This window comes from Malaya genurostris, chromosome 3 (genome assembly GCF_030247185.1).
Source record: "Malaya genurostris strain Urasoe2022 chromosome 3, Malgen_1.1, whole genome shotgun sequence".
NCBI classification, from domain to species: Eukaryota; Metazoa; Arthropoda; class Insecta; order Diptera; family Culicidae; genus Malaya; species Malaya genurostris.
In genome coordinates this window covers 240,242,816-240,268,876 of record NC_080572.1, presented here as the reverse complement: position 1 = coordinate 240,268,876, position 26,061 = coordinate 240,242,816, and the positions used below count along the sequence as shown (strand labels likewise).

Sequence of the window (26,061 nt, the reverse complement as noted above, 5' to 3'; positions counted from 1 at the left end):
AGCTCCTATTGGGCAGGATGACTTTCGGACCAAGTAAATCAGCAAAACTTACGCGAGTAATCTTTTTCAATTCTGTTCTTGGTTACATTTATTATTAAAAAAAAGAAAAAGGTTAACAACAAACCGAGGGAAAGGTGCAAGGAAATATACTGTAATAATATCCTACTCAGTTTGGCAGTAAATTATTCCCTAATACTCCCACTTAATTTACACAAACTCTCAGACCAATTGCTGAGCGATGTCGCAAAAATGACCCAAGAGCCAAACCTTTGGTCAATATGTCCGCTTCTTGTTTTTCTGTTGGTATATATTTTAGTTCAATGCTACCTGCTTGCACTAAATCTTTCACAAAAATGTTCTTCACGTCAATGTGCTTTAGCTTGCTACGATTTTTCGGCTCTTCTATTGTTTTAATCGCTGATTGATTATCTTCAAAATAACACACCGGTCTCTTCATCGGAAACCCCAATTCCTTGAGTAGCCGTACCATCCAAACTCCTTCGCAAGTCGCGTCGCAAAGTGCCACCAGCTCTGATTCAGTGGACGATAAGGATACAGTCCGCTGCTTTCTTGTTGACCAGGATGTTGTGCACCCAAATACCTTGAAAAGATAACCTGTTACTGAGCGCCGATCGACGACATCATTCGCCCAGTCGGCATCGCAGAAAGCCATCAACAAAGGCACGCCATCGTGACCAGAATACTCCAGACCTACGTCTGTAGATCCTCGTATATACCGCAAAACACGCTTCAGGTACGTCCAATGTTCATCCGTCGGGCAGCTTTGAAATTGGCTGAAATAATTCACCGCAGCTGCCAAATCAGGACGGGTGGTTAAAGACACATAAATTAAACAGCCTATCAATTCCCGATACGGCTTGGACGTTCGATTCGATTCCTCCCCTTTCTGTAGCCGAAGACGACTCTCCATCGGGACGGAACTCGGTTTACACTCTGACATGTTGAATCTTTGAAGCAAATTTTCCAAATACCTGCGTTGACTGATTCGCATAATACGTTTGTCTGCAATCCTGTCTATCTTCATTCCGAGAAAATTTGTAACTTCTCCAAAATCTGTCATCTCGAACTCTTTCGCCAGGTAGCTTTTCATTCTTCGTATCTCATCCAGATCATGGCCGATAATCAACACGTCATCTACATAAAGAATCAAAAAAATCTTCCTTAGTCCATCATCGCAAACATACAGGCATTGATCACAGTTTGTTCGTTTGAACCCAAGCTTAGAAATATAACAATGAAAACGATTATTCCAAGCTTTAGAAGCTTGCTTGAGACCATAGAGTGATCTGTTCAGTCGGCAAAAAAGCTCATCTCCTCGTTCAAATCCTTCTGGCTGTGTCATAAATATTTCCTCAGTCAAGTCTCCGTATAGGAACGCTGTTCGTACATCCATTTGGTGGATCAACATGCGCTCCTGGTTGGCTACAGCTAGCATCACCCTCAATGTATCTAATCGTGCAACCGGCGAGTATGTCTCCGTGTAATCGAAACCGAAACGTTGGCTGAAGCCACGAGCAACCAGACGTGCCTTGTATCGATCTGGTACCTCGCCTTCACCGGGTTTTATACGGAGTACCCATTTACACGTAATCGCCTTCCGACCTTTTGGAAGCTTCATTAGTGTCCACGTATTGTTTTTCTGGAGTGAATCCATTTCCTCCTGAATTGCTGATTGCCATTTTGGCCAATCGGACCTCTTTTTCATCTCGGCTATGCTGCTCGGTAGGTTTTCAACGAACTCAGTTGCACTGAGAGCAAAACCAGCGAATGTTATATCGTAATCCTTCAGTCTTGTAGGCGGCTGTATTTTTCGTCCACTACGTGTTGAAACAATATTCTGCTCATCTGCAGCTTCCACTTCGATATTATCATCACAACTGTCAAAATTTTCAGACTCTTCATTATGATCACTTACTAGCTCTTCCTCACAATCACTATCTTCTTCCAATCGTTGATCATCATTAGCAGCAACTGGATCGATCTCATCAGTGTTCATAGGTTGCGTTGGACAGCAGCCAGTTTGCTTCTTCTCATCATCGGGTACTCTTGACATTTCATCAATGATAACATCTCGAATGGTGACAATTTTACGTGTCCGCGGATTCCATATGCGATAGCCATTTGTTCCGTAACCCACAAAAATTCCTTTCCATGTTTTCTCGTCCAGCTTTCTTCGCATCTCTTTTGGAATATGACAGTATGCTGGGGATCCAAACACCTTTAACTTCAAAACATTGGGTTTTCTATTCTCGAACAACTCAAACGGTGTCATCCATTGATTGATCGCACTAGCTGGACTCCTGTTAGCTAAGAATGCAGCTGTTTGCACTGCTTGTCCCCAGAACTTGCGGTTTACTCCTGAGTCAAAGAGCATAGAACGGGCCTTCTCTACCAACGTCCGGTTCATTCGTTCACTAACTCCATTTTGTTCCGGTGAGAATGGCGCAGTGAACTCCATCTTAATACCTTTGGTTCTACAAAACAACCGCATCGCTTTACCTGTGTATTCCCCGCCATTGTCGGAACGAAAACGAGATATTTTTACACCAAACTTAGCCGTCATTTGAGCGTCGTAGTCTTTAAAACAACCAACTACTTCATCCTTTGTTTTGATTAAGTAAACTACGGTGAATCTAGACCAATCGTCGATGAACGTTACAAAGTACTTCTCCCCACTCCAACCGATTGGTGTAACCGGTCCACAGACGTCGGAGTGCACAAGCTCCAAAACCCGGGTTGAATGACGGATCTCTTGCAACGTGAACGGATTTCTCGTTTGTTTTGCCGCCACGCACGGTTCACAAATCACTACAGTTTTATCACTGTTAACTTCCTTCAAACCCTTTACCATTCCTCTCTTTATCAAACATGAAAGATTTTTCTCGCCGAGGTGGCCGTATCTACGATGCCACAACTCCGTCGCTTTACAAATCTGACCAGAGAAACATAATAAATCACACTCACCATTTCGTGTGTAGAAGTTGAGTTCGTAGAGCTTTTCTCGCCTCTGACCGGTGGCCACTACCACCGAGTTGCGTAGAATCTCCACCCGTCCTCTTTCAAACACCACTTTCATGCCAAGAGATTCGATTTTGCTAATTGAAAACAAATTGCATCTCGCTTCCGGAATGAACACAGCACCAGCTATCGTTGCTTCGATGGTTTTTCCTGCGACCACCGACAGAACCGGAACATCACCAGCATACTTCGCCGTCACCCATTCTCCACTTTTCGCTACGGCAATCTTCATCGGTTGGGCTAGCACCTCCAGTTTGATGAATAAACGTTTATCGTTGCATATGTGCTCGGTTGCTCCCGAATCTATGTACCACAAGATACGGCTGCTTTCTTTGACATCATCAGGACCACCAGTCAGGAACATTACACTGGTTTCATCTTCTTCCGCGATGTTTGCTGAAGGTTTTCCTGCAGATTTCTTCCTCTCAGGACAATCGAGCAGCTTGTGCCCCTCCTTCTGGCATCCGAAGTATCTAAAAATCCTTCTATTCTGCTTTTGTTTCCCCGCTGTAGTACCGGAAAACGCTGTCGATTCATTTTTTGCATTCGAGACGTCTGCTGATGCACTTTTTCTTTTTATCTCCTCATCAAGCAGTCGACATTTCACAAAATCCATCGTTAGCTGCTCTTCCGGCTGTGATTCAATAGAGGTAACGACCGCATCGTATTCGCCTCCCAGCGAAAGAAGTAAGCGGCAAACCACATCGATATCATCCATCTGACCACCAGCATTGCGATAAAGACGAATTAGACGGTCGAATTTTATAAAATGTTCCTGAAGCGAACCTTCCGTGTACCTTAACTCGTGCAATTGTCTATTCAGATGAAGTCGCTTTGCAACACTCTTTCGCTCATAAACTTTAACTAGTGCATCCCACATTTGTTTGGGCGTCTCTCGTCCTTGCAAATGTTCCAGCTGGTCGTCATGGATTCGTGCAACCAGCATCGACTTGCACCTCTTGTTCTTCTTCTCCCGTTCTTCCAAAGCTTTCTCTTTCCGTGTTTTTACAGCTTCTGAATCCGTCGCTTCGATTTTCAGCCTGCCATATCCGGAATTTCCACCTCGATACACTCCGCTAAGTCGTATTCGTCCAGTAGCGTCAACATCCGGAATTTCCAGGCCACAAAGTTTGTACCGTCAAACACCGCCACGCGATTAATAACGTCTCGTTCTTGATCGCACATTTCTCTGCGATCCTCGACCGAAACTAACTCAAATTAATCGATACGCGATCAGGAATCGTTCCTGGGCCCATAACCTATTGGGCAGGATGACTTTCGGACCAAGTAAATCAGCAAAACTTACGCGAGTAATCTTTTTCAATTCTGTTCTTGGTTACATTTATTATTAAAAAAAAGAAAAAGGTTAACAACAAACCGAGGGAAAGGTGCAAGGAAATATACTGTAATAATATCCTACTCAGTTTGGCAGTAAATTATTCTCTAATAGCTCCGACTTCCGGTTCCGGAATAGGGTGAAGTCATTTAGAGCGATAAAAAAAAGTGAAAATTCTTCTAAATTTGACACAAAATTGTTTTAATTTATACGTATTGCTAGGTGCAGGCCAAACGATCCGATTTCAGCTATACCGGTTTACAGCATCCTGTTCTGAAAGCACCGGAAATAGTGGTCCAAAACTCACAAACGGAACTCCCTTCATTTTCTCAGAGACGGCTAAGTAGATTTTCAAAAATTCAGACTCAAATAAAAGGCTTTACGGTCTATTGAGCTTTTTTCGGATGCCGCTTTCGGTTCCGAAACAACAGTGTAAAATGTGTTTAAATTTCATGCCGACATGTAGAACGAAAATGCGAAACCAAATTATATCAAGTTATGCTATTGTATGCTCAAACAAGCTTTCTCGTTCTTCAAAATTCAAATAAGTTATTTGAAAAATTCTTTAGTAGAATTTATGAAAACACGAGTTACATGAGAAAGACATTATTACACCACTAGGTGGATTAAATTTTGTTTTCGGAATTATGTCAAAAAATAGAGTTAGGCTATGACAATCCTTTGAGTACCACTTTGTCTCAATATTTTGTTAATGAAATTTACCCTATTACGGATGTGTTATGAAGGACACCTCCCTTCTAGGAACTTACCAAAAAGTCAAAATCCTAAATAACCCGTTTCAAGATCCAAAAGGAGATCACAATACTCATTGAAGCACATATAACAGTAAACAGCGACGAGTTTCAGTTATCATGCGGTTCGTAAATCGTATTCATTATGATGATAAGGTCTGACAACTGTTTGCTTGCTTGCTTTGTCTGCAAACGTTGTCCCAAACGGTTTCAAATCATGTTGTATAGTGCTAATTAGTTCGTTAACTAATTATAGTACTTCCAGTATGGAAAGGTCATTCTGATAGTAGCCGTAGAGTTGATTGGATTTAGTCAGACTGTGTTACGAAACTCCCGGTGGAGATTACCGCGGAGGTTTTCATTTTATCGATTAGTTCTACATTGTCCAGGTAAATTCAATTAGGCTAATTGGAGCGAAAGTGCCAAGAAAAACACATTCAATAAAGGAACCGATCATCTTGGATCAAATTTGTGCAGCCATTAACAGGGGTTAATGGATCAAAACATTTGTGTTTTGTCATCGTGATGATACATTTCAAATTTTCGAATAAGCCATACCAGTACCCCGAAGTCACCAATCACCGTAATCATCATATTCTCTTAAACTTGCTTACATTACATAATAAAACAACAGCCCCTAGAATAAACTTTTTTTTCTTTTCGCGGGTATCGTACAGATGGATATCAGCCAGAAATATAAAACATAAGACACCAGGCAAGCGCTAAGCATAATGCCAAATCAATCGAAATGGGTGAGAGGAAAGCTTTAAGAGAAAGGAACTTTTGCAGAAAAATCGATAAACTCATCCGGTTTTGCACATTAAGTTAAGTGATAGTAGATTCTCCCTTTTTTACTTAGTAATACGTAAGGTGAATTTCCAGTTTCCTTACATGATCAGAGCTTTCTGCCGTAGTCGATTCCTGTGCGGGTTGTTTACTACCATCGTTCGGTTTCAGCTGGGAATCGTTGCTAAAATTTTCATCGCCAATATTTCGGTGACGTAGTTCTGATTCGGCACTCATTTTTCTCGTCCTTCCCAATGCACTTCACAACAAACGCTCAACACAACTTTCAACGATTAAATTGCACCAGATCGTTTTCTTTACTGTGAACAAATATTAATGCACAGTACTTTGCTCAGTAACCACAGAACGACCGTTCTAAAATTACTTGATCAAAGTAAACTGATGTTTTCCACTCCCGATAAAACGAGAATCATGCAAACAGCGATTCGAACTGCGGTGGCCCACGAATTCAACACACCGAGCACTCAAGGGCCAATCGAGAAAAAAAATTCCCTTTGTTTACATCCGCAAATGCACTTGCCGATAGGATAACGGGACACTAGAGGTTATTAACACAAGCACTGTTCTACGGACACCCAGGACGACAAATGGTTTTATTGATCACTATTCCGTGCAATTCAGAACTTCACACCAATCTTATCCGTTCGCAATTGAGTTCACTCTTCGTACACGGCTACTTTGATTTGTAGTGTTTTTCACGCTCGCTGCGATAATACAAAGTCACTTTTGCTGTCCGTTCCTACGGTTACGGCAGAGCAGATTCTGAATGAATGAACACAAAACAGAGTAGATAAGTAAATTATTTAGCCATACCACTTCACAGCAACTCACCTATAGCATCATTCTTGTTCCGTACCGACTGTACATTGAAGCATTATCGAGATTACACTCAATCTGAAGAAACCTTTCGATGTGTGCAAGATAGACTCTCAGCTTGCCTGATAAACATTTACGCGCATGTGTGTTGCGAGCAGACCATACAGAGTAAATAAAACAATGTCAGTTAACGACAGTGTACTGAGCTGTCATTTGACGTCATTCTGGTATCAAATACAGCGCTCCTTCACTTTTCCGTTCGCAAGTGAATTCTGTACTGCATTTTCATTACGACCTAAGTTCAAGTACAGATTTTCTTTCTTTTTCAGTTGTTTTATATTTTTCGATAATTTCTTCAGTGTCGTTTAAAAAGTGATAGTTTTAGTTATCTTCTCTGCAAACAGTTTGCTGAAAGCACCGTCTAAAAGCATCACGGACGTATTTTGAAAAAGACCTGTCACAGTTTTTAGGATAACGGTCAATAAGTCAGTTTATAACAGACATACACTTTGGAAAGAAATTATAGGCAGGTATCAAATCTGTATTTTTTCAGCAGAAAAATCCGTAAATTGAATCGGTAAATCAAAACTGTGTATACGAAAATGATAGAATTTTGAATAAAAAATCAAAATGAAAATGTCACTATCTCCTGAATATGAAGATACTAAAACTTTTCTTCACAATGATTGCAGAAGAACTATGAGTTAAATATGACTTCAAAAAATGAACCACACAGAATATCTGTATAGAACACCGTCGTTCAAATTACGCTGGTATCAGCATGTTTCATACACTGAGCTAAATTTTCTTTTTCACATTATATGATATTCTAATGATTTTGCACTATTAGCATTTCCAATCATAGTTACAAGATGTGTTCAACATCATGTCAAATATATGAGATAATCTTATGAAACATAAAACTCTTCTTAACGTTATTTTTACAGGATTTCCATATAACGAATGAAATTTCCAGTCTGAGTCAGTTTTATAAAATTTATATATATATATATATATATATATATATATATATATATATATATATATATATATATATATATATATATATATATATATATATATATATATATATATATATATAACTTTCAATATAGGTCATACGAATAGCAGATAATTGCCAACTACTACTTTTCTTTGAGGATTCAAGCTATACTAGTATTCCATTCGGTAAGGGAGCACCTCATGATATTTGCGAAAGAGAAGTGAGATCCCGAGACTGAAAATAAAACAATGAATCTTACTAGACAGATAGAGTAATGAAATGTACCGGATATATATTTCATGGTCCGTTAACGCATATCCTTGAACGAAGTTGGATGAGCTGTCTTGTCAGCGATTTAAAATTACATTGAGATGCGAAACGTTCTGAAAAAAATGGTCTGGAGCAGTTGATGACTATCGAGGACACAATTATTCACGACTTTCATCGGATTTCCATATAAATTATATGGGATATTTTTTTAACTTTCATTATGATAACGTCCATTTAGATTTTACGTACACATTAAATAAAGATTGTAAGTTTCCATATAATTTCTATGAATCATATTCTGCATATGATTCATATGACAAATCTAATGAATATGAATAAGATTTTCATTTCAGTGTATGTATTCTAGACAGTTTAAAATTATACGGCAACTTATTATTGAGAAATATTCATCACAATGTCGCGAACAATGCAAGAGAACCAAAAATGAACACGGGACGGAAGAGACTTACGACTAACTCTCTATTTCTCTTTCCTACGAGTAAACGCTTCGAAATCGTACAATTTTGCATTAAAATTCGGATTCTACAACAATCTCAATCTTAGTAAAACACAGAACCATTAGCCTTTCTGACAGCTGATTTACAACCACAAATGCAAATAAGATTGATTGATAAGATTTGTTTTCTCCAGGAAACGTCAGCATTGAACAAGATTCAGACGATCAATCAACTTCGGTAGGCATCAAGATTAATTGACGTAAAGTTACCATAACTAAGTACAGCTTTTGCAATGACTAAGTGGAAACATATACTGGAGAAGCCAAATGAATGCGAATTATTTGGAAAATTATACGTTCAGAGATAGGATTCGAACCTGCGTTTTCATGCATTATTTCCAAAAAATCATCTTTTCTGTGAGTTTCTCATTGATTTGGTTTCTCCAATATTTGTTTCCATACAGTCATTGCAAAAACTGAACTTAGTTATTGCGACTTTACGTCAAACCAACTAAAATGAATAAATCGTTACAATTAATGTTATTTTTCCGTAAACGTCTCATGCCAGTGATAGTCCCCTGATGCCACGTGTGAATCGCTTCTACATATTGTTTTGTTTTCATCAGGGAATATATTGGCCACCCATTTTCCATTATGGTCGCCGTTCATTTTTCACCGGGCATAGAAACCTCAATTGCTAGAAAGGAAGGGCGAAACTATTTATTTTCGTTTTTTTTAGATAGTTTCAGAACTTTTCATTACTAGGTATAGTAAATGAGACGTTAAAATTACCTGTAGGTTTGTCTTAGTCGCGGAAACCAGCCAAATGCACGAAAAATGCGCGAGGGCGTAACTTCATTATTCACACAGGGGACATACACACTAAATTTCATTCGGCATCTATAAATGAATTTAGAACAGCCGAACTATCGAACATTCTCATTCTACTGATATATCAGCAAAAATAAACATTTGTTGACAGCAGTACCTTAAGGTACCGCTGTGATGAAATGTTAATTTTACTGAAAAAATCGACTAACGAAGATGGAACAGCTGACATCGGTAAACCAATTTAAGTGTGTACACACTATGATTTAATTCCTTTGCTCGGTGATATTTTGGACGAGAACTTTCGGTAATCAATCGAAATGACCGATATTTCGGTACATGAGTTTTATTTTACAATAATAATGCAAATTTTTACCGAACGATCAGTTTTACGTAAGTTTTCATTACATAATTCTGTAAATAGATATACAATTCATACGGTAAATCTAGATAGTCGCCGAGTACGGTACGTTTGCTTAGCGGTTTAAATTGAACTGCCGAGTTTTGCACTAAGCAGTTCAATTTGAACTGCTCTGCACTGATGAGTCAAAGACGAAAGTGAAAATAATGAAAGCTTGTTGTTTTAACTTGAAAGTTATGCGAAGAGAAGGCATCAAATATAAAATCAATCCGGTAAATTTGAAAAGGAAAAGTAAATAAAGAGAAACTGTCGTTTACAGTTAGGCCTTTTCTCGTGGGACTTTAGAAGAGTTGAGGAATCCGGCCAACTCTGTTGCGATCGCTGCGCTGCTCAAGTGGCAAGATTAGAAGAAAGCAATGATGATAATCTTCAGATTTTGTCTGATTGTTTGCAAAATTTGCTGGTTATTATGTTCTTTCTCATGAATTGACTAGTAACATACAAAAACCTATACACAATTGGATAAAAAAACATAATGATTAATGATTTTGTAACTTTCTGCGGCATGATTGATTTCAGATTTATGGAGGAAACGTTAAATGAAATATCAAATTCGTAAAACGAACCACCAAATCATTAAATCAAACTGCCAAATTTTGCATTGCTGTTCTTTCAGAATAGGAGTTTGTTCGGTAAAAGCAGATATTGGGTAATATGGACTCGGGCCTTTACTAAGAAACGAAAACCGATTAAAATTCAGATTTGGGAAAGATATCATGTTGGTTCCAGTTATATTATCAGAGCCTTTCACTTCTTAAAATTCAAAAAACCTGCTGCGTACAAGATTTTTTTCTGAAGTCTTTCGACCTTTTTCAAGGGTTACTAATATAAAATAGCAATCCGTTAGATTGGGAAATCTATTGAAACCCTCATATCATTTGTTGAAATCAAATTATTTCCAAACATCAGGGTTTCTATTTTGTTCGTTCATAATTCCCAAATCATTTTATTTACTGTTAGAATTGCATGAGATTCTTTTACTGAAATTGGTTGAAACAATTTGAATTTCAGAAAGTTTTAAAGTAACTTTTGAGCTTTCACTTTATTTCGATCTCGAGTTAATGATTTAGTAAGGCATCTGTAGTTGTTTATTTATTCACACGAATATAATGAAAATATTTTAACAGCTATACCCTATTGAAAACCATGTAACTTGAATAAGTGATGAAAGAAATTGTTTTGATATTAGTGTGAGGTGTTAGTCAACCCAGTAGAACTGCGTCCCCAACCCCATCGAAATTCAATTATTTTTTTGGATTCTTCGATAAAAACAGGTTGAATCGCACCGAAATTGAGTGTATTTACACGCATCTCATATACATCAGACATTGTATCTATTGTCGCTGTGTTGGTGTCTTTTCCGTGCATATGAGTTACTGCACAGATTCAAGAAGAGAAAGAATTACTCAGCTCAGCTCTGAGATTTGTTTGTTTAATAAAAAGTCCCATCCGAAAGTATATCGTTATCTGAAAAATACAAGCGAATCTTAATTCCTCAATTTTTAGTTTTCACTTTTTCACTTACAACGAACTGTTACATCTGCTATCATACCACATACGCAGTGCACACTCTCGGTTGATTTTTCATTAGGGCGCATAAGCAAGTGACAGTTTCTCTTTAATCACTCTCTTTCGATTATTGTGATGTGATTAAAAAGATTTTCTTTGATATAACTATTCTGTTTGAAAGTCGAAAGTTTCGGGTATCATTTCATGCAAAGAGTTGAGTGATAAACGTGGAAACCGCTTGGTAATTAATAGAAGAGAAAGTAAACAAAGAGAAACTGTCACTTGCTTATACGCCCTTTTGAAAAATTAACAAAGAACTAGTCATTTTGTCACGAGACGCCACTGCACTATGGTCCGAAACGAGAAATTAGCGTGACAAAAATATTTTCACTATCAAATATTAGTTTTTTGTAGTTGGTGTCTTCACAAAAGTTGTTTGTAATCAAATGGCCCTCCTTTTGATGAAAAATGTTACTAGGGTGGTCCTCATTTAGATTGAAATCTGAAATCTAACTTTCCTGATTGAACTCAAAAATGATTTTGTTGTGCAATAAAGTTGTAGGAAATTTTATTTTGAGCAACTTTGCCGAGAAAAGCACCTCTCTAGCTTTTCATTTGATCGAGTTACATGAATTTTCCCGAGTAAAAGTAGGGTGGCTCCTGAAAAATCACATTTTTTTGTTCTAACTTGTTTTGTGAAACGTTCTACGAAAATGTTTGCTTCAGAAGAGTTGTTGTACTAATTATTGCGCATAGTTTTGCTTAACCAAGCATTTTCATATGAGCTACCAGTAAAAAGTTATGATTATTTTTTCATCAAAAACTATACTATGATTTTGCTGAAGAAAGTATGTTGATACGTTAAGGCGTTTAAGAGTTATGCAATGTTTTTGAGATTTTTGAAGGTATTTTTAAGACAAATTTAAATAAGTTAAAAAAGTAACACCCTTCCAATTTTCTCTTAAATTTTTATTTATATTATGACCTTTAAGGAACCACATAGGATACATTTTTATCGATCTGACATCTAATGAATATTGATATTTGAAGCTTGACTAGTTTTTGATGAAAAAATAATCATAACTTTTTACTGGTAGCTCATATGAAAATGCTTGGTTAAGCAAAACTATGCGCAATAATTAGTACAACAACTCTTCTGAAGCAAACATTTTCGAAGAACGTTTCACAAAAAAGTTAGAACAAAAAATGTGATTTTTCAGGAGCCACCCTACTTTTACTCGGGAAAATTCATGTAACTCGATCAAATGAAAAGCTAGAGAGGTGCTTTTCTCGGCAAAGTTGCTCAAAATAAAATTTCCTACAACTTTATTGTAAAACAAAATCATTTTTGAGTTCAATCAGGAAAGTTAGATTTCAGATTTCAATCTAAATGAGGACCACCCTAGTAACATTTTTCATCAAAGGGAGCGCCATTTGATTACAAACAACTTTTGTGAAGACACCAACTACAAAAAACTAATATTTGATAGTGAAAATATTTTTGTCACGCTAATTTCTCGTTTCGGACCATAGTGCACTGGTCAACCAACTGAGAAATTTGTTTGAGTGGGGAATAGTAATATTGTGAAATTAGCTTCATTGAAAACATAGTTATAAGTTGAGCTCATCAAACAGTTCACAAAAATAGCTCATCAAATAGTACACAAAAAAGTAGCAAGCGATTTTTTTTTATGATAGCTCCGATTTCAGTGTTCAAGTGAGCAACGTAGACTACGTTCCCTAGTATGGAATGCATATTATCTGGAGGCTTGCCTTTTAAAGGATTTTGGAAGAACGTTTTGTTTTAAAGAACTCTGCTTCAGGCACTTTCCATACTAAGAGTAAACTCAGCAGCTGGGAGTTTTATATGGAAGATCTTTAATAGAACTAAATCTGGAACAAACGTGCCCACTTAAATTGGATTACCGACCTCAGCTGTTCAAATCTCGGTAGGTGATTTTATCGGTAAAATTCACGTTTTATCACTGCGGTACCTTGAGGTACTGCTGTCAACAAATGTTCATTTGTGCTGATATATCACTAGAATGGAAATACTCGGTAGTTCGGCTGTTCAAAACTCGTCAAAAGAGGCAAGAATTACCGAACGAGATTAAGTGTGTGGGGATGGCAAGCCGTTTTAGAGTAATTTATTCGAACAGCTTTGCTGTCAAATTCAAAACTGGCATACATAACCCTTAAATGAGACTACCGTATTCAAAAGGATTTCTCATCGGTTCTGAGGGAGACATGGCTGCCATCCATTTTCCATATTGCTGTCAGAAAAGTGACAAGAACTGCATGTGAAAATGTTCGTTCTTCACACTTAAATTGGTTTACCGATGTCAGCTGTTCCGTCCTCGTTAGCTGATTTCTTCAGTAAAATTAACAGTTCATCACAGCGGTACTTCAAGGTACTGTTGTCAACAAATGTTTATTTTTGCTGATATATCAGTAAAATAAGAATGTCCGGTAGTTCGACTGTTCTAAACTCGTCAAAAGATGGAAACGATGCCGAATGAAGTTTTGTGTGTTCTTCTTATTTTTTCTTTGACTTTTTTTATGTTCGGTAAATTTATTTCCGATAGAAAAAAAAAGATTCTGTTATTGCACAGAAAACAGATATACAGGCTACACATCTCCTTCGAATTGGGCTCTCCGAGACTAATCATTGTGCTTGTGGCGAAGGTTATCGAGATATTGATCATGTCGTTTGGACATGCGTGGAGTATCGTGATGTCAGATCTCAACTAATAAATTCTTTGCGTACACAAGGTAGACTATCCAATATCCCAGTTCGAGACATTCTTGCTTGTCGTGACCTTTCATACATGAAACTTATTTATCATTTCATAAAGAAAACTGGAGTTTCAATTTAATAAAGGCCCCTTTCAAGACTTAGTTCTGATCCCAGCTGCGTCCATGAGTTCAACCAATAGCTAAATTAGAATAAAAATAATGTAATGATACAAACAAACTCGAAACAGTTTATGAAATTATTAACAAAATGTCTGAAAATAAAAGCTTATTTTATAATTTATAGAAGTTAATCGTTTGGTTCAAATAATATTTCCGAGTAGATTTCATAATTAATGACGAGTTACCTAAGATGATATTTAAGTAATAAGAGAATATGTTTTAATAAATGCAAAACGTTGTGACTATGTTAGAATTAAATTAGGATAAGAATATTATGTAAAAGTGATGCTACGGCGAAGAAAAACTTATGTAAACTGCCTTAAGAAAAAAACGTATTTATGGGAAAAAAAAAGATATACAGGCTTACACACTTAATCTCGTTCGGTAATTCTTGCCTCTTTTGACGAGTTTTAAACAGCCGACTAACGAATATTTCCATTCTACAGATATATCAGCACAAATGAACATTTGTTGACAGCAGTACCTCAAGGTACCGAAGTGATAAAACGTGAATTTTACCGATAAAATCACCTACCGAGATTTGACAGCTGAGGTCGGTAATCCAATTTAAGTGTGCACTCAGGCAAAAACTATATGGAATTTCATAATGATTTCGTATGATTTTTAGCCACAAGAATATCGTAAGCGAATCATAAGACCACCTTATGAAATCCAGAAAATAGGAATTCCAATAAAACGCCTTTTGAAATTCATACGAAATTTTTAGGAACATTGTGTGAAATTTCTATGATAAACATAACTTCTCTCATAGATTGTGAAGTTCATAAGTTGTTCGTATGAAAACTATAATAGTGTTAGATAAGATGTATATTGCAGAGGTATATTTTTCATATTTATTTTATAAAATTATAATTTTGGTGATTTTCGATGCATCATAAGATTTGCCTCATGATTTTCACTACTTAATTTGCTTGAGTGTGTGATATATATGAAATGGAAAAAAATTGTCTTTTACACTTAGGGAAATCGTGTGAAAAATATAAGAAGTATGTGTATTTAGAATATTTCTATAACAGGCAGGAAGATTTTGTTATCATTCCGGAACCTAGTGGAACTTTCTGGAAGATCGCGGCGAATAGTCGAGTAGGTGGCAAATTAGAAATTTACACTGGCAAATGCTTTAGAATATATACAATTAATCAAATAACCTGTCCTCACCATCATGGGTAGCGATAACGGTCAGTGAAAATGAGCGAGATATTAGAGCGATGGCCCAGGGCAACCGATAGGGGAGCGAGAGGAAGGGCGTAGACTTTTTCAGGGGTCTCGGAAATTCGAAGATTCAAAATTGTTTTTTTTTGTCTTAGGACAAACAGGACCGTTTTGAGATGAGATCTCGTAGGCAGAGATGCCATTTATACAGATTTATCTGTATTATACAGATTTTCACATGCGCATACAGATTGAATATTGAGTACAAAATTTATACAGATTTCCTAAACCTAATACAGATTTTGGCAAATTTCACACAAAGTATGAGAGAAAAAAAACTTTTTCGTCTGAACTATTTATGAGTATTTGATAGCAGTGACGAGATAAAAGTTTATTAATCGATTGACAAATCACAAATTAAAATGTAAATATTTTCCGAAAATATTTGATGATCAACCAAGTGGTGAACATTGAAAAACATTTGTATTATAATGAAACTTTATTGTCAGACTGAGAGTTGTATGAGAGATTCGTCATCATTTTATAGTAGAAATTTCATTTGATTAGGGAATACAGATAAATACAGATTTTTTATACAAAGCAATACAGATTTTCTATGAAAATATATGGCATCTCTGCTCGTAGGTAGAAACTCAAACTACGGTACGCCTTGATCCGTAGTTGGTACCGAAGAAGTATCCTTACTGCGGTGGGCGACGAGCCTGCATATCAATTGAAACATTTAACTGATTGTATAGATTGGATGATAATAGATTTTGATCCGATAGATTCTGGTGGAAAAGAATTCGAACCTGCCTTGCTAAGCTTTTAGCATCTATTTTAATCTACAGTGGGTCAATAAAGTATTGGCACACCCCACATTTTCTTCAGATCTAGGCTATCGTACATTTTTCGAAAATTTCAACACCACCACGTAATTCCCCGTCCAAAATAACCCCAAATCACTCATTTTCAATAAATAATTTCATTTTAATCAGAAGATAGCACAAAAAATGCAAATATACAAACCAAAAAAGTATTGGCACCCCTGCTAAAAAATCACATTGTTTGTTTGTTTTTTTCACAAACACTTGTTGCAAACATGAAAAAGTTTGTCTACGTGTTAATTAAACACTGTCCGGTCACGTTTCGATTATTTTTATTAAAAAATTAATATGATTTCTACTAAAGTTGGAGAATGGTCGTCGGATACTCGTCAAAGAATAATTAATCTTCACTTAAAAGGCTACAGTTATGGTGATATCGAAAAAACAATGGATATAAGTCGTTCTACAATACGGGCAATCATAAAAAAACATGAAAAAACTGGAACCGTTTTCAATCAACCAAGAAGTGGCCGACCAGCGAAGATTACGCCACGAGAAAAACGTCGTATTCTACATGTAGTCGAACAAAATCCTCGAGTAAGTGCCCAAAGCTTGGCCGACGAACTTGAAAACACTTCAGATAAAAAAGTCAACCCACAAACAATCAGAAATTGCCTTCACAAAGCCGGTTATTACGGTAGATCAGCTCGTAAGAAGCCATTGATTTCTGAAACGAACAGAATAAAACGTTTGAATTTTGCAAAAGAATACGTTAACAAACCTCAAGAATTCTGGGATAATGTTATTTTTTCAGATGAAAGCAAGTTTAATTTGTTTGGTTCCGATGGTCATCAAGTGGTTTGGCGAAAACCCAACACTGAATTACTTCAAAAAAATATTTTAAAAACGGTAAAACACGGCGGCGGTCACGTTATGGTTTGGGGTTGTATGTCGGCAAATGGCGTCGGAAATTTAGAATTTATCGACGGAAAAATGAATGCTAAACAATATATCGATATTTTAAAAGTAAATCTACATGCGAGCGCGGCTAAGTTGAATATTCTCGATACGTTTATTTTTCAACAAGACAATGATCCAAAACATACAGCGTATGTGACACGAGAATGGTTACTCTACAATGTTAAAAATAAACTGAACACGCCGCCACAATCACCTGATCTTAACCCAATCGAGAATTTATGGTCAGCGGTGGAGAGGGCAATTCGAAAACACACCATAGCCAACCTTCGAGAGTTGAAAACCGTTTTACTGAAGGAGTGGGAGAAGATTTCAGCAGACTACACTCGATCGCTTGTAAACTCTATGAAACGACGGCTAGAAGCCGTTATCGTGGCTAATGACTTGAATACGAAGTATTAGATCGATTTTAGTCCTACATTTTATCATTTTACCGTTTTATTTGTTGAATTTTAGCGTTAATTTTTTATTTTCCGGCAGTGTGCCAATACTTTTTTGGTTTCTGTTTTTGTTTTTTTTGCATTTTCTTTTAATCGAAATAAAATTATTTATTGAAAATGAGTGATTTGGGGTTATTTTGAACGGGGAATTACGTGGTGATGTTGAAATTTTCGAAATAAGTACGAGAGTCTAGATCTGAAGAAAATGTGGGGTGTGCCAATACTTTATTGACCCACTGTACATCTCTTGATGTATGCAAACGAATTCGGAAGTCTTTAAAGCAACGGTAGAATAATTATGTACATTTATGTTTATTTAGCTACTCTCAATCGGCTAAGCAGAATTCTGAATTAGTTGGCCTTCACGTGCTGACATTGAAGCTTTCCACATATGACTGTACCTCCCAATCCGTATTTAGGCAGAGCAATCATGAATTAATCGATTTCGCGACTTTGCGACCAATAATTCTGTTGATCGATAACAAACAAGCAAACAAATGATCACTGTATACGTTTTTATGGGCAATGGTTAAAATTTTTCGGCTATAAAAAGAATCGGTTAAACTTCTTCTATATCAGTTCGACTTCTCATCCTTCGGAACAAACGGTCGGGATGGCCTTGCAACTAGTCACAGTTTTAGCGCTCATTTGCTTAGGTAAGCGGAAATAATAAAAGTAAAAGTAGATACTAATGCTTTGAACAGTTTCAGCTGATGTTAGTGAGCTTTTGCGTGAGAGTTCAAAGCTTCAAGATGTGAAACCCGTTGTAGCACGGTCCTATGCGTTCAATGCACCACAAGTACAACCGCTTTACTACACATCACCGAATATCCGCTACAACAATCATGCTTCGAGATTTCACCTGTACGATAGTATCATCGTGGATCAACCCGTTGCAGTACCCTACACTGTTTTTACCTCACCGGAACCAACCTTGCTGCACACGAAACCAGTCGCGGTTGAAACTGTGATTGATGCAAACACCGGAATTGCGTATCAGCTGTCTACCGTTCGATCAGATCTCAAAGTACCATACTACTATAGTAAACCGAAGAAGATAGTTGAATATGTCACACCTGTGAAGCCCCCAACCGACGACTACTTGCCCCCACTCCAGTCGAACGGTAAATCGAACACGGTTTAGGAAAAGGATCATTTTCGAAGAAAAAACTGCAGATTCAGGATATCGCAAATTTATTGTTTGACGTGTGGTAGGTAGCTCTATTTCAAACGGTCAATTAAAAATTGCATAATTGTGTGACACCTTCGCATTCTATAATTTACAGTATACTATCTTACGTTACGAACTATGTCCTCTTATAAACCGTCTTGAATTACATCACCTTGCACCAAACGTACAATCTGTTTTTTTGTCACACCCTCACAGAATTCAATCATTCTAAATTGATGCTGGATTCCTATGCGGCTATCGACACGCCCTGCTACGCTCCTTTAGAAATTTTTTAAGTATTGTTCAGCTTCGATTAACTTCTGTTCTCTAATAATATACATTATACCTGTTAAAATGCTTATTTTCGTATTATTCCCTTTTTTCAATAATTTGAAAAAATAAACAATGCGCAATGAATCACAACAAACGCTTGTGTCATGTTTGCGAAATCACTAGTAAAGTATTATTAATTATTTTATACATTTTTTCATTAAGTCAATCACGCTTTCGATAAGAGAACTACATAAATGGCTGCTGCGGGAATATATCACAAAAAAACGTGTCCTTTGTTTTAGACGGCAATGCACGGAAATGTGTTCTACAACCAATGCGAATAAGTGAGGGGCAGACCGGACTGCGCACCCAATCGAAGACGGGGGAATCAGCAGATTTACTGGAATGTGGCATAGCGTTATGCGTTTCATTTCGACGTGAAACTGCCAATTGTCCTCTCCATCCATTGTATTTGAAGCTTATCTGGAACCTACCGAACGGCTGCAATACAATCAGTTCACTAGATTTTAACCGTGTAGTGATTAGGGCCATAACTTCCATCATTAAGTAGTTAATTTAAGGCTGACTAAATGTGAATTGGTACGCCCTTCGCACGTCACAAGCACGCTTCTAGTGTCGGGAATCGGAAATCTTTGACAGATGCAATAACACAATCAAATAAGAATGAACACGTGAGCAATCCACCGTTAGCACATGATGTTCATTCAGTGCCAAACCTAATTGAAAATTGTTGTGAAATGGCAACCATAATCGAAGAATTGTTATTTTCAAGAAAAAAAATATTACCATTATCTTGTTTACGTATTCCATTATTCACAGATATACACCCTTATTTGCCTAAGCGAATCAAACGTTTATACTAGTTCGATGCGGGAAACGATCACATTCGCATCGAACAAGAATAAACGTTCTTTTTAACTCAGAGAAAATCTTCGAAATGTTTAGTGTTCTAAATCCACTAGCATAAAAGTTTGTTCTACGCATGGTCAGATTTAGGGGAAACAAAAAGCCAAATTCAGGATTCATTTTGATTTGTTGATAACCACTTCAACTGCGCTTGGTTTCCACATAGATGACAAAGTTCATCATTTATTTTTACATGACGGTCATTACCGTCAACTGATACGCGATTCCCTCTTAAGTAGCTGCACTTTGACGAAATAATACATCGTTTAAAAAGCCCCGGGACTGACTCAGATATGACGTGTGTAATGTCAGACTTTGTTTTGGAAAGTACTAGCCTTCAGATGACACGTGTCAAATTTTCACGTCAATCGGATCACAAACAAAAAAAACTACCGGCATATAAATAACGTTACTTTTACAATTGAGAAAAAAATGGAAAGAAATGTATTCCGTGCATTGATAAAACCACAGAAAACAGATATACAGGTTCGCGTATGAACTGTGTGTGAAATTTTAAATGAGCATCGTGACGAATATTTGCAGATGTCACCACATTTAACATTATTTTGGGTGGCGCTTTCACATCATGCTAAATGTTTTGCTGTTTAAGTTTATTATTGTTTCATTCCGATTGAATCGACATGTGATTTAGACGACATGGAAATAAAATAGCATTTTATACTTAGGGAACTCGTGTGAGAAGAGTTCAAATTGTTGTAGTTGGAATATTTCTATAACAGGCTGGAGAACTTTGTTATCGTTCCGGAACGAAGTGGAACGTTTTGAAATATCGCGGCGAATTGTCGAGTAGGTAGCGAACCCCTTGTTTACATGGATTTTGAAAAATTTTGTTCTAGCCTGTATCTGTGATAAAACAGTGCTTTTCAAATGGATAAAATAGCGTGCTAGCCCAGCAACGACTCGAAAATTTTGACCCAGACCGGTGCCGAGGATAAGTCGCTCTAGCAAGTGCTATCGCAGCCAACATATCGGGCATTCGGTGGGTAATCCGAGCGCTCAAAATATGGTAAGTGTTGTCAGAATTTTTGTTATTGTTATCTCGTTTGCCAGATCTACGGTTTCTTTTTCTGCAATTCATTGGTTGGAGGATCACTAGTACTGATACAAGGGATGCCGAACGCGTAGGTAGGCCAAATAAGCAGTCAATTCGGAGAAAATCAGGCAAATTTTGAAAATCGTGATAGATGACTGCAAACTCGAAGCTCGTGAAATTGCTGGGACGGTTAGCACATCAACAGAAAGTGCTTTTGCGATTTAACGCGATAATCTGTGAATGAAAAGATCTTTTTCAAATGGGTGCCGCATTCGCTCACAATCAAACATAATCAACAATTCACAATTAAACAAAAGCTGCAACGAATCAACGATTCAGAGAGCAGTTTGGCACTGTTTAGCCGCAAAAAATAAGATCGATTGGTTCGATATGTGACAGTAGTTGAAACATGGATCCATCATTTTACTCCGTAGTCGAATCGGTAGTAAGCTGAATGACGTGCAGCAGCCGAAAAAAGTCGTCCGAAGCGTCCGAAAACCCAACATGCAGATGTAAAAGTCATAGAAATTTTTTTTTATAGCATGCTCATGTTATAGTTTATATCGCCAATCTTGAATGGGAAGAACCATCAATTGTTACTATTAATTACATTAAGTTATTGATGCGTTTGAAGAGCGAAATCGAAAAAAAACTCGAATTGGGCTCCCACCATATTCTGCATATTTAGCCCCAAGCGACTAAAAAAAAGGTTTGGCTCGAATGAGAAAGTTAAACTCTGCAACTGAAGCCTATTTTTAGACTAAGAACAAACCATAATTTAAGCACGACATGGAAAATTTAGAAAAGTGCCGGAAAAAGATTATTTTTGTTTTCCTAGTTGGTCTCGGGACTTTTTGAACGATTTGTTATAAGTCAAACTCAATTATAAGCAGCTTCCGGGGACGTGCCGGGAAGGTTCAAGTTTGTTCTAACCGATAAGCTTGCGAAGGAGGCCATGATTTGGCAAGCGATTTGCAGTTGTGGCCTGAAAACGGAACCTTCCGTTACATCCTCGACGATAATATCCCAAGTTTACATCGAAAAATGTCTGGGAAAGCATTTCATGCATTTCTAGGACATTTGGCATAGTAAAAAGTATTTCTTCCATTTTACGGATTTTTTTTTCTACGTGGATTTTCGAAGTTATGCGGTCTAAAACTCGTCCCAAAATAGAAAGTGGATTTTCTAGAAAAAAAATTTTATATTACACCGGATCTTTACGTTTCATGCATTTCTAAGATATTTGGCATAAAAAAATCTTCTATTTGTTTTTTTTTCTACGAGGATTTCCGAAGTTACGCGGTGTTTTTGTGTGATTTTTTTAAGCGAATCTTATCCCAAAAAAGAGCGTAAAAAGAAACCTCATTGTGTTTCCGCTCATCCGCAAACCCAGAGGTAAAGTTGTATTTTGGCGCGATTTAACTAGCTGCCACTTCTCCAAGGTAGTTCTGTCAAAGAAAAGTTTTGACATTACATTCCTTTTGTGGAATTTGGCCTTCTGTTTCAACATACTTTGAAGCCGATTAATAGTGTACAGCATCATTGCATGGCTAGTACTACGATGCTACCGATACTAAGAATCCTTCCAGGTCGAGGCTCGAACTTACGACAACTGGCTTGCAGGACCAACATAGTACTCATTATACCGCCAACGTGAGGCTGAGGTGGTGAGCTGCCTAGTAGTGAACGCAGCTAATCTCAGCTAAAAAAAAATAAATATTCGGGCAAAAATACTGCTAAAAAAATCTAAAATAATAAAACGATGTTTGTATTCTCATGGTGTGCTTTTTTAGTAATAATAAAAATAAAGCGGAATCCCAGTGGAAAAGATTTCCAGACTAACAAAAATGAATTACTTTCGTCATTTTGTAAAATAAGGTCACTACACCAATTGAATTTGTGATTCTGTCTATGCTCAAAATGACGCTTCATTCTAGCCCCGAATAAGGCACGGTTGGTTGTTGTTTGTATGGCAAGTGGAAGTGCGTTATATTTTGTAGAACCAACAAAGGGAATCCGCCTTTGACCAATATTTGTAACTGCTGTTTGGTATGCCCCAAACTAATGAATCCTCTAAGTTGCTCAAAGTTCGAAAAAATGCGCTGATTTCATGTCCGTTTTCCATTGTGCGGGTGCTGGTGGGCACCATTAACAGGCAGGTTCGCTCGTTCGAACAGGAGAAACGTAACGAATCACAGGTCTTTATGAGTGTAGTAATTTACTTTTAGTCAGCCTTCAGAACAGTATGATTAGTGAGAGAAAAAAAAACTGCAACGCCTACGAATTCGAAAGATTTACTTCAGTAGCTTCTTGCCATTACTAATTAGATGCTCGTAAAATTGGAAGTTCACGCCTTTCCACAAAAGGAACCGAATAGTTGGAATCAACTTTTCGTTTCCTAACATATTTACATTGGAAGCGCAGCAAAATGAAAAATTCGAAGAAAATACTTGCTTCAACAAATTTGTACCATATTCCCTTTTCCCCAACGAAAGATGCAAAAACTATCGAAAGGATTCCACGGGAACAACTTGGTATAGCTACGAAAGTTAGCTAACGCGCACCACAACTGCGGTGCTAAACCAACCGAATTTGCATCATGATAGACGTAGTGTCGGAAATCTGCTTGGCCTTACTGGACACATTAGTCGAACCGTTTCGGTGGAGGTAGCAAATTTTCACTGCTAGCGCTCAGATCGGGCAACGATTTGAACAGTTTCAGTCGATTGGTACATTGACCGATGCTATCCGCAATCGGTGGCGGTGGAGGAGGCGGTAGTTGCTGCTGCGTCGGCGGCGGTGCTAATTGGAACTGCGTATCCCGGTCCTGTCCTGTGGTTGTGTATTGTTTGTGTTGTTGAGGTGGCATCGACTGTCTGTGGTTATGCGTGGTGGCAGTGGCGCCAACGTGAACCAAACGAGCCGACGAGGATGCTGACGAGGAAACTGTCGGCCACACTGTAGATTGCTGCGCCGACCCTAGACAGGGTGTGGACGGGTCGTCCTGGTAGTACGAGGAGGATGAATGCTGCGAAATGTTACCGAGTGAGGGTTGCTTTTCGTGCAGCCGTTGAATATTAGCAATGTCCAGTTCGAGCATTTCCTGTATGTTGAGCTCCAACGGGTCGTACGGGGACGGTCGAGGGGTAGGCGATTCTTCGTCACATTGGCTATCGAACTGAATGTCGGTGGTTTGGATCAGATGACTAGGGCTGTCCGTTGCCGGCAGCATGTGATGATGATGGTAGTGATGTCGCTGATGATGATGGTTCGAGTTCGTGGGACTTTGTTCAAATTCTTGCGGTATGACGGGACCGAGCAGGTTTGTCATGTCGTAAATGATACTCTTCGGATTGAGAAGCAACTGTTCTTTGGTAGGACTGTACTCGGCTGGTTGTTCACTTACGAAGCTTAGTGTTTGTTGCTGGAGAAGTTTGGTATCGGAATATCGTCTCATATCATGACGCGGATCTTCGTGACCGCCGTAGTGACTACCACCGATACCACCAAGTACGGTTGAGCGGCGATTGTAGGATTTTGGTGGACCTACCGGTTGCTCGTGATACGGCGGATCATTCAGGATATCACGATTTTCTAGGAATATCGCTGAGTTTGGATACCGTGGTGCATTGTTCGATACCGATGGCACTCCGCCTGTACTACTACTACTAACACTACTCAGTTCTGCGTTCTGCGGCACTTTGAACAAGTTTAAATCGGCCGTCTTAATGCTACTGTTACAACTACTACTATTTTGTTCATTAATACTGGCATTCTGCTGCATCTGTGCTTCCTCGTGAACAGTATGGGACGAACCGGAGATTGCAGAATACCGGTGGGTGGCCGCAACCACGCCACTGCCACTGCCGCTTCCCTCGCAAACGTTATGTGTAGAGTCATGGAACGGCATCGGCGTTAAACTACCGCTACCCTGCGGACATGGTTTGAACGACATCTGGCTAATATCATCCAGTGTCCAGTCGCGATCGTAACTTATTGAACTATTCTCTATGTTGGCAGCAATAATCTGTCCCTGGTGGTTGATCTGCAGTTCACACGGATGACCACCACCACCGATCGATCCGATGAGATGCTGGTCGTACCCGCGAATCATCGGTCCTATCGTGACCGAATTGTTACTAGTACTACTACCTGCCCCTCCACTGCCACCCTGTCCAGTTCCACCGGCACCGCACCTTGCCGCGGTGCGTACTCGACGAAACTGCTGCATCACTGGCGACTGTGGCGGATGGAATTTCTCGGGAGCATTCTGAATCAATAGAATCCTGCAAAAAATAAAACAACAAGTCATCGGATTTTATTTACCTGCTATTGCAACCAATTCTCACCTGTTTCGTGCACGCCACCGGTTGCACAGGTTCAAATACTGTTTACATTGGATGTACATGAAAACGACGCCACCGGTTAGGCCGACCGTGACCACCACCAGCTTCGTCCAGAAGGGCCATCCAATCAACCCCCGGCGTACCTCCTCAGCGGCTCGTTCGATCAGCACACAAAGCGACCAAATCACGCACAGAGCGGCGGCACAGTGGAACAAAACCGCACAGAACAGCCGCCTTCGTTCCACGCCGGACATCTCCAGGCTGCGCCACTGCGTTCGGAAAATGGAAATGGAAACAAACAGAGATACAAATACGGTTAATAAGTAATTAGGAAATTGTAACGAATCGTATTTATTACTGCACAGCGGCACGTGTGAATTATTGTTCCTATTATAGGGTGACTGACAAATGATATATTGATCGCTGATGGTTGACAAATTTAATCAACTTTAATACGATTACGGGACAACAGATTAAGTATATCCTCTTGGAGACGGGGAACGGCATTATTTCCGTAACTTCATTATGCTAGTTTGCTGTACTGGGGGGGTAGGATTTCATTCGTAAATCGCTCAGTAATCCCATAATTCCATCCATCCTATCGTTCATTCGCCAGTTTCGTCGATGATTGCGAATCAGTCGAATTGTTTTCACTGGAGGCACAAAGACAAAAAAAAACGACCCAAGCATCATTTTTTTTGCGACACTCATAAATTTT

The 26,061-nt window shown here is 38.3% G+C and overlaps 3 protein-coding genes across 5 annotated transcripts in view; 1 reads left to right on the top strand and 2 right to left on the bottom strand.

The window, feature by feature from the left end:
• LOC131434417 (phosphatidate cytidylyltransferase, photoreceptor-specific) overlaps positions 1–6,869 on the bottom strand; it is a 46,757-nt gene extending 39,888 nt beyond the window's left edge. Inside the window, exons 1-3 of one of the 3 annotated variants that reach the window (XM_058601099.1) lie at positions 6,766–6,869; positions 6,299–6,696; positions 6,019–6,233 (exon numbers count right to left, since the gene is read on the bottom strand). In XM_058601099.1, the coding sequence (XP_058457082.1) occupies positions 6,019–6,150 (132 nt within the window). In that variant the 5' untranslated portion in view covers positions 6,151–6,233; positions 6,299–6,696; positions 6,766–6,869. Of the gene's footprint in view, positions 1–6,018; positions 6,697–6,765 lie in introns of all 3 variants that reach the window. The other 2 variants (XM_058601100.1, XM_058601098.1) reach the window with 2 other exon arrangements.
• An 11,053-nt stretch (positions 6,870–17,922) lies between these two features.
• LOC131439368 (uncharacterized) lies at positions 17,923–18,716 on the top strand. Its single transcript, XM_058610291.1, has 2 exons — positions 17,923–18,228; positions 18,277–18,716. Exons 1-2 carry the CDS (start codon positions 18,186–18,188, stop codon positions 18,714–18,716), a joined length of 483 nt encoding a protein of 160 aa, XP_058466274.1. The 5' UTR covers positions 17,923–18,185.
• A 33-nt stretch (positions 18,717–18,749) lies between these two features.
• The window catches only part of LOC131439367 (uncharacterized), an 81,079-nt gene continuing 73,767 nt past the window's right edge, over positions 18,750–26,061 (bottom strand). The window contains exons 4-5 of the mRNA XM_058610290.1: positions 25,347–25,612; positions 18,750–25,283 (exon numbers count right to left, since the gene is read on the bottom strand). Coding sequence (XP_058466273.1) covers positions 23,642–25,283; positions 25,347–25,612 — 1,908 coding nt within the window. The 3' untranslated portion in view covers positions 18,750–23,641. The remainder of the gene's footprint in view (positions 25,284–25,346; positions 25,613–26,061) is intronic.